We start from the raw sequence: 9413 nt of genomic DNA, 5'->3' as shown, positions 1-9413 counted from the left end.
TAACGCCCCCACGGCTGAAAGGGCGAGCATGTTTGGTGTGATGGGGATTTGAACCTGCAACCCTCAGATTGCGAGTCGAGTGCCTTAACCACCTGGCCATGCTGGGCCAGGTGGGAGTGTCAAGAAAAGTTTGATCTTCTAGTTCATGACTATGTAACCAAATTCACAATAGAAGGCTATGAAAATTATGCTTTGCCTGAGTAATAAACTAAATTATAATGAGTAATTTATGTTAAATTCTGTACTTCTTGAGTGAGAAGGGGTAAATAAGTTTGAGAAGAGAAGACCTAGAGAGCAAGTAACACAATTTTCATACTACGGGAAATTCGGGAATTTTTCAAATTGCCTTATAAAATTAAGAACTTAAAACTTATATGATATTGAAATTTGAGTTATTAGCTACATTTTGATACCAAAGTTATTTGTATACCATGATAATAAAATAGTTTAATTAAATTTTGAATGCAACTCAATAACACCTTGTGATATATACAGAAGGATAACTATATGGAAAGAGTTTTAAAAATGTCCAAATAACACAAACATCAAAAGAAACATATGAACTCTCACAAGCTATTGCTCAACAATATACTGTCTAAATCTATTTACCTTTGCATCAATTACTTCTTATTTTTGGTATTTTTACTCTACAACTGTAATGGTGAGTGAATTATTTAGAAGTAGAAAAAGATATGAAACCATTCTTTAAAATTGGGAAAATATAAACTGGTAAATTATGACTTGCTAAAACATTTTCTTCAAAAACTAAATATCAGAAGAATGGATTTTATGTTGTCAGATTTCAAATATTGCAAGACAGTTGTTAGAGTAAATACAAATGTATTGTTGATAAAATAAAAACTTCAAAACAGTAAAACCAACTCACTTTCTTGGCTGAATCTGTGGGTTTCAAGTTCACTAAACCATCTTTGAAAATGTTACCATACCCAATTCCTTGGATGGGTTTGGGCTTGACTTCTTGGTGTGAAGGAGAATTTGGTATAGAATTTCCTATAGAAACAAGACCATTCATAATACAAAGACAACCAGCTAAGAGCTGAATAGAAAGCTATTAATCAGAAATTAAAACAACTTGTATTACATATAATCAATTTGTATTATAATATATACTTTAAGATTTAAATGAAGGATTACAATTTCTCATGACCTCTATTAGTATTCAGTACGTGTTTAAAGGTTGTTAATTACTCCTGGTTATCCATGGTTTATAAGTAGCTAACTTTGTAAATAGAATTTAATTCAGTATACTGGGATATTGAATTCCCATAATGTGACACAACTTCCTGACGCATGTGACTCCCTCTGGTTGATTCTATTGAACTATCACTTTGAGATTAGGCAGAAAGGATGCACCAGTCTCTGAGTGGGGAGGAAGTGTGAGAGGAGGTAAGTACCTATCAGAAATACATTTTTATTATAGGAAATTAGTAACTTCCAATACGGTACCTTACCACTTCTCACATGTATAGCTAGAATCTCACATTGAATGGGTGGAGGGGCCGGTGTGAGGGATATAAAGAAGTATCCTTTGAAAGCATCCGAAGAACACCAATGAAGTATGACACCCACTGGGAGAGAAACAGATGTGGGAGACATCACTTCTGTACCAGGTATACTCTGCATTCATTGTGAAAATAGGAGTCGCATACATGTGCAAAAAGTGGGAGGAACACAACCAAAAGGAAGAGAAAAACTGGGCTAGTACAAATCTGAACCACAATACACTGGAATTTCAATCCTGGTGAAGAAAGACTGAAGAAGAATTATCCACAGACAGGAATGTGGGGAAGCTAAAATGGATGTGCATTGAGCCATATGTGGCCAGTCAACTCCATTCCAAAACCAAGCAGCATCAGGAACACAACTTCCAACCCATGATAGAAGGAGGTCCACACCATCTTCACCTCAAGTCGAGTAGAATGGAAGTATATACTTTTCAAACTGATCTACTAAATAGAACACATGTGCGCAAATCCACAACCACCCATAAATTTGAGAACAAGACATCTGAATTATGATATGAAGGGATGTGCCAATGTGGCAGGTCACATCAAACTAAACCCAAACACATTGGTACCCTACTGCACAAAAGTAGCCTCAGATAGTGAATACTCTCTGAAGTGGAACACGAGAGGGAAAACCATCATCCCAAACAACATCATCCTCCACACGCGACTGCACCAAAGTGCATGTGTACACGACATCAACCTCCGAGACCCACCACACAGAGGTGGAAATCATGAGGCAAAACTAGTAATTTGAGTTAGGATGAGGAAACACAACCAACACGTATAAAGATTTATATTGATTGGTCCAGCTCTAATCCAAAACCACTCACTGGGAACCAACATCCAGGTGATGGTAGAATGAGGTATCCCAATTGCAGGGGTGAACTGCAATGTGACAGATTTTATCCACAATCACATCATCCTTCAGATAGGATTGCACAGAAGCTGGGCGCAGCACCAACCTTCAGATCCCACTGCATGGAAGTGGATCGTTTATGTAAAAGATATGCAACCTCCCCCTCCAGATACAACTGTACAGAAGCAAGGCACAGCATCAATCTCTGGGACTCACCTCACAGAGGTAGAATGTATTTTTGTGAAATATGTCTAACATTATCCTCTGGATAGGACTACACAGAAGTTGTAGCACAATGCCAAACTCCAGATCCCACCGCACGGAAGTGGATCACCTCTAGAAAATTTATGTAATCTCACCCTCCGGAACCCCCCACACAGAGGTAAAGTGCATGATTGGAGGTTCAAACATCTCCACCAGCAAAACACCATCACCCTAGTCTCTACTGGATGGAAGTGATTACATTCAGGAAGACTCCTCCATGGTCCATCACACCAGTGGCTCAGAACTGGAAAGTGGCAAATAGAGGACAAAATGCGGTGGAGAGCCCAGAAGAATGACAACACCAGAGACAGTGCATCAGGTGACCAAGAAATCTTTTTATTGAAAAGCAGAGAAGGCAGGGGTGGGCAGCTATCACCTTCTGCTTTACCCATGTAAGTCCATGGATTAGTATGGTCGGAACAAGCATACTTATGAAGCAAATATATTGTGAGGAAAACCTACTAGCTATCTTGTGGAACACCCCATTTCAACAGTGTGCGTTACTGGCCATGGATATACATCTTGGCTGTACAGTGAGGATTTGAGAGATAGGAAGCATACCTGAACATACAATGATTGCCACTGAGCAGGATCCTAAATCTAAATGGGACATGGCATTTGGAAGGAAAAAAATATATATAAAAAAGGTAACTTACCCAGTCAGAGCCTCACTGAAGTTTGAAGGATGGCGACAGGAAGAACACAATACCCCGATGAGGAAGAAACAGCCACCCGATGCAGATAGCGGGAGATGAATTTCCTCCGATGGATAACATAAATGAGATGCCAGGAAAAGGTAAGGTGCCTGTTCTCATGTGATGACACCAGAAACAGATTTCGGGAAGAAGACAGGGAGAATATGTAAATCGATTCAGTTGATGAACCCAACTAGTAAAGGTAGAAGAAGAAAGGTCATATACAGAAGACTGTTACCACAGGATGAAAAATTGGGAATGGGAACCACAAAAGGAGGCCATGTGGGTATTGTAACAACAAAGAGAACATATGGGACATAGAAGTCTATCCAGATCAGACCAGGAATAAAGGTGGGAAATGGATGGAAGTGAAATTGGTGAGAAGAAAGAATGTCCCTCAAGAGCCACTGAAGTTTTGGATAGGAAAGATTGATCCAGATAAAGGAGAACATATGTGGAATGAAACAAAGTATATGAAACAGTGATGGCAAATACAACAGACCCGAGGATGCCCATAGGCTAAAAGGAGTAGGAAATAAGTCTTAAGAATTATGGAACATGAGGACAAATGTTCAAATAAAGGGAGTGTAAGTCAGTGAAGAATAATATTGACACTCCAATCTGGAAGAACCATCCAACGAGGTCATCTATGAATCCAGAAGAAATGCAATAAAAGAGACAGTAGGAGAGGAAAATACTTAATGGTACAAGAGAAATGGAAGGTGTTGGATAAGGATACTTAATAACCAGCTGTGGAGGATACAGAAACCCCATCATCAAATAGCCAGGTGAGGAAATCTGTAAGATGAGGAACAGTGGGCTGAGAAGGGGGGAAAACCCTGACTCAAAGACCTTCTATGGAAGTGACCTGATAAATGCCAGGCATGAAGTCAGAGAGTGGGAAAGGCAGGATGAAGGACCAGTGACTGAGACTGACAGAGAGAGTAGGGATGGAGTGAGAGGAAGAGGCTATGGGGGTGGGGTAGTTTGGAACTGGCCAGTAAGGAGCAATTAGAAGGACCTGACATGGAGTGGCATGGATAACCAAAATCACCTTGGGAAGGAGTCAGATGGGAGTATAGACAAACATGTACCAGTTGGTCCAATCCTGACTGAGAACATGTAATGTACAGCCAGGACCTGAGGATGAGGAACCAAAAATCAAAAAAGAGGTAACTTGGTGTTGAGGAAAGTGGCAAAAGCATCCAGATGAAAAGTACCCAAATGATTGCATAGCCACCTGAAAACATGAGGGTCAAGAGATCACTCTGTTGAATAAACCTGGTTGAACCTTGAAAGATGATTCACCATGAGGTTGAAAGCACTCAAAACATAACACACAAGGACACTTATCTGCAGCATGTGGGCCCAATAAATGAGTTCTAATGTTCGACAACAAAGGGAACGGGTGCCTCCTGGTAATTGATATAGGCCACCATAGAAAGAAAATGATCCAAAGCACGTCATACTGCCAGATGCTCCAAGATGTTGATATAGTAAGACTTTTTGACCTGAGACCATCGTCCAGAAGCCTCCTGCCGATTGACCTATGCCCCAACCATACAGAGAAGCATCTGTGAATAGATGCAAATCTGGATGAGGTGGAGGAAGCAGTACTACAAACGTCATATTGCCCTTGTTCAACCACCAATGCAAATCATCTACAAGTGAAGGAGGAAGGATAATATGAGAGTCCAAGGGAACCCAAACAAGATTCCATTGGTTATGCAGAGTCCACTGGAGAGAAAGCATATGTGCCCAAACCCAAAGGGATAAGGGTTTTTATAGAACCCCAAGTTTCCAAAAGAGGTAGAACCTCACATGCAGAAAGAGAGGAAGCAGGAAGGGTATAGAGAAGATTGGGCCTGACTGAGGTGGGTGTTGAAAAATACACCCAAGTGGGTAAGATATTGGGTAGGAAAAAGGAAAGACTTCTCCAACTCAAGAATCCAACCAACATATGTGTGTATTGACAAGATTCCAGTTCAGAATGAGCTAATAGGACCCAGTTGTCAATGTAGTGGTGGAAATGCAACTCTCAAGCATGCATAAGTTGACCAAATGACAAAATACATACAGTGCTGAAGTAAGCCTGAAAGGCAAGGTATGAAACTGATATACATGTAGTGGACAAACTGAAGATAGCATCTGAACTGATGAGAAATAGGAATACAGAGAGGAGCATTTGAGACATCTACCTTGGTCATCTCCAGTCTCAGAGAAAAAGCCAACCGGAGTGTGAGACATGACTCCATGGTAAAACGGGGAAGATCCAGATATTGGTTGAGGCAGGACAGATCAATCACAGGAAACTAGTCTCTAGTTTTCTTGGGGATGACAAAAAGCCTCGGGTAGACACTGAACGGTAGTGAGATCTCGAGGTAACAGGAATGATATAGGTATAGGAGACAGTGGGTGGGGAAAGGAAACAGATGGAAAGTTCTGACGAAATTTGGTTCACCCAAGGATCGGTAGTGAATTCATTCCACAGGGGAACAAAATTGGATACACTCCTTACTGGACCAAAAACCACCAGAACTGCTGGTAACAATAAGCCCAACATTAAGACACGTGATGAAATGTTGAACCCCTAGTGGTAGGAAATGGTAAAGGATGGGAGAGTGCAGAAAGAGAAAGGTTTATGGGAGAGGTCATGGGATCAAAATGAGACAAATCAGCAACCAAAGACAAAGGGTCAAATATTGTCTTGCAGATTCCCCATGATTCCAGAGACTTGAAAATATGAAAAAAAAACAGATCAATGGAGAAAAGGAGACATCTGTAGATCACGAAGATAAGTGGAAGGGAGATGAACCCATGACAAGACAGCATCCTTCCCAAGAAGATCCGAACAGCAAAGAAACCGTGTGAGGAAGAGATAGGGCTGAGGAGAACAACTGTGCCAATGTGGAGGTAATGAGGGAAAGACCATCCCCAAAAAACCCTCAGGAGATCATTGAAGTACCTCAGAAAGGAGGTCTATAGTGGACAAGTAACATAGGAGAGCTATAAGGGTGAGACAAAGGCAGAAAAACTGGGCATGGTAGAAATAGATAGAATTATTAGGGTAGAATCGACTAAAAGGAGTCACATGCATCAGGAGGGTGTCACATTCCTTTTGGTGGAGGGTGGCGCATGATGATTTACATGCAAAATGCAGTGAACCACACTGATTGTGGGGCACATGGGAGTTCAAGGTTTGTGGCATGCAAAAAAAAGTTTGCATATAGAAGGCAGCACTGAACAAAAAATAGCTATACACGTGAGAGGAGGTGAGGCACCATACTGGAACCAAACTTTTAGTTCATTCTAGTTTTATAGGCTTTAATACACCTAAGGAAGGGTACTCTGCTCAAATAAATATATATTTGCAGGTGATATTAGTATTAAGTCATGTCATTTATTCTATGTAATTTCCTACCACACTGCTTTTTAGAACTTTACTTACTGTATTATACATCACCTACATAAATTAGAACATAATATTAGATGTTTTATCTGTAATAGTTCCCAAGTCAAATCACAACAAGGTTCAAGTTCACACAAACAATACAGTAATCATACAGACACACAGTAACAGTTTTTACCTGAAGCAGTAGCTGGATCATCACTCTTGGTTAATATTTTTTCATCTGTTCCACTCAGTTCAAGCACATCACTATTCCCATCTTCTTCTACTACAAAATTTGATGGAAATACTCCCACAGATCCCTTCAAAATTCCTTTCCACCAACCTTCTTCGACTTCATCTAGAACTTCAATAATGTCATTCACTTCTAACTGTAACTCATCATCATTGACAGGTGTGTAGCTGTACAGGACTCGTGCTCTATGCCTCTTAGAAGCAGCTAAGGGCCAAATTGATTATTCAGGTGCAATGTACAAAAAACTGTCAGTATAATATTATTTAAAAAAAAATCAGAATACTGACTGTGAAAATAGCTGTTTTAAGATTTCTTAGAAAACACTTATTATGAATGTTTTATGGAAATGTAAAAATATAAATTGACAATTACATGCAAACAAAAATATTTTATAATCTGACCCTACATTTACTCTAAGATAAAACAAATATTGTACTTCAGTGATTGTAGATAGTATAAGTTGTGTAGAAACTTAAAATATTACATATGAAATGACAGTATTAAAAAATACATCACTAGTGCAAAAAGGAATACAAGGTAAGAATGACAAGATTATTATGTTTTATTACAGAATATTAAAAGAAATAACAATAAAAGATTACAAGAAGTAACATATGTAAAGATTAGGATAAGTACTCATAGTAAAGTTAGACTAGTCATAATGGAAAAGCTGCAATGAATAGCAGTGGCAAGGTATTATGAAATAAAAACAATAACTGTGGAAATCTATATAGATAATACACTTGTGTTTCTCTGTTCAGAACTTTTATCACAAATTTTTCTATCAAATGCTACAAATCTCATATCATTAAAAGGCCTTTGTCCATTGAGCCCAGATTGATATTGGCTTTTCAATTCAGAATCACCTTACCTGTTTTTTGCTTAATCAAACTTTTCAATGCAACAAGTATGGTACACAATGGCACAATGTCCTTATCATCATATGATGACTGGCTTCAATTTCAACTTTAGTTTTTTATTTGCAAAGTATTTCACACAAGCAACACTTAACCCACATGTAATTTCCTATAAAAAGATGAACATTACACTAAATACAATTTTTATGGGCTTTCTTGACTTACTCAGGTCTTAATTTTTGCGAGTTTCTTTGTTTCAACTCATAAAAGTGTCACATACTGAAAGCTCGTAACTGTTTCATACTAGGTACACCATTATAAATACCATTACTTTATTGTGTATTTTACATGTAGTTTTATTAAATAAAGTTATGTTTACATGAGTTGTTTGTCTGAGTGCATAACATTTTTTAAATAGACCAAAATTTACTGATCTAACACGTAATGCCTGCAAGAAAGCATAGCTTAAATGGCATGCGTGAAAATGATAGAATAAGGAAAATTCAAGCAAAATGCATGAAAGCTACTGCAAATGTTTTGCAGGTTGTGATTAGTATTAAAAAAAATGTTAGATAGAAGCTAAATGAAATGACAGTGAAAAGTTGTAATGGAAAAACAATTGAACAGTTAGGTGAATTAACAGCGATCAGTTGTGCTGACAATATACAACTGTAGAAGTCCAGCATAAGTGTCCCATTTGAAACAGTACATCATGGACTCAGTGACATGACTGCTATTTTGACTTATCAAATATAAAATTTCCTGAATAGAATGAGACTAATAATATGTCTACTTCACTGGCAAGCTTTGCCTTGGTGAGCAATTGAGGTGCCAGCCACTCTTATCATGGTCATGTACAAGAGTATTTCACATTTCTTTGTATACATTATAGCTCATTATTGTAAGTTTGTTTATAAACGAAAGCAAGTAAAGAATACGAGCATTTGCAGATTGATTTACATTACTTAATAGTAATAAAATACACAAAATTACTATATTAATACAACCCAAAAGAAGCTCTGAACTACTTTTTACAGTGTTAATATAAATACACTACTGATACACCCACTCATGATGTTCTGGGTTAAGAACAGCTAATCCACACATCTAATGTGCCACATACATACAAGATTACTGTGGATTTCACTTTGTAAGCTTAAAAAGTTTTGTAGAATTGTATAAATAACCTGTTTAATTTGCAACCAACCATCAAAACAGTGCTAACATAATCCTATTCCATCAACTAAATATAATTGTTCATCCTTAGTAACACCTTTCAATAAGAAAAACAATGTCTCAAGGATGTACCTCAAAACTTCCACTGGGTCACCTTATATTTGGTACAACTGAACAGCCTATGAACAATTAGTGACAATATATGAATTAGCAACAGAAACTTATTACGAATACAGTCAAAATTTAAATAATACATCAAGTTTGATGAAGTCAAAAAGGAAAGTTAACATTTTCCTTATCTTACCTTAGCTACCTTTACCACCAAAAAGAATTCCTACACAATCTACACATCCTTCAGTAAGTCTGTAACATTTCCTGATTGGCTAAAGAAC

The 9413-nt window shown here is 38.0% G+C and overlaps 1 protein-coding gene across 3 annotated transcripts in view; it reads right to left on the bottom strand.

Moving 5' to 3' along the window:
- The window catches only part of LOC106464315 (SH3 domain-containing kinase-binding protein 1-like), a 98454-nt gene that overhangs the window by 49515 nt on the left and 39526 nt on the right, over positions 1-9413 (bottom strand). For all 3 annotated transcript variants that reach the window (XM_013924446.2, XM_022392013.1, XM_022392014.1), the window contains 2 exons: positions 6932-7192; positions 887-1011 (listed from right to left, as the gene is read on the bottom strand). In XM_013924446.2, the coding sequence (XP_013779900.1) occupies positions 887-1011; positions 6932-7192 (386 nt within the window). The remainder of the gene's footprint in view (positions 1-886; positions 1012-6931; positions 7193-9413) is intronic.

Source organism: Limulus polyphemus, unplaced genomic scaffold, assembly GCF_000517525.1.
Source record: "Limulus polyphemus unplaced genomic scaffold, Limulus_polyphemus-2.1.2 Scaffold1618, whole genome shotgun sequence".
Classification (NCBI taxonomy): domain Eukaryota; kingdom Metazoa; phylum Arthropoda; class Merostomata; order Xiphosura; family Limulidae; genus Limulus; species Limulus polyphemus.
This window is presented reverse-complemented; position numbering and strand designations above follow the sequence as displayed.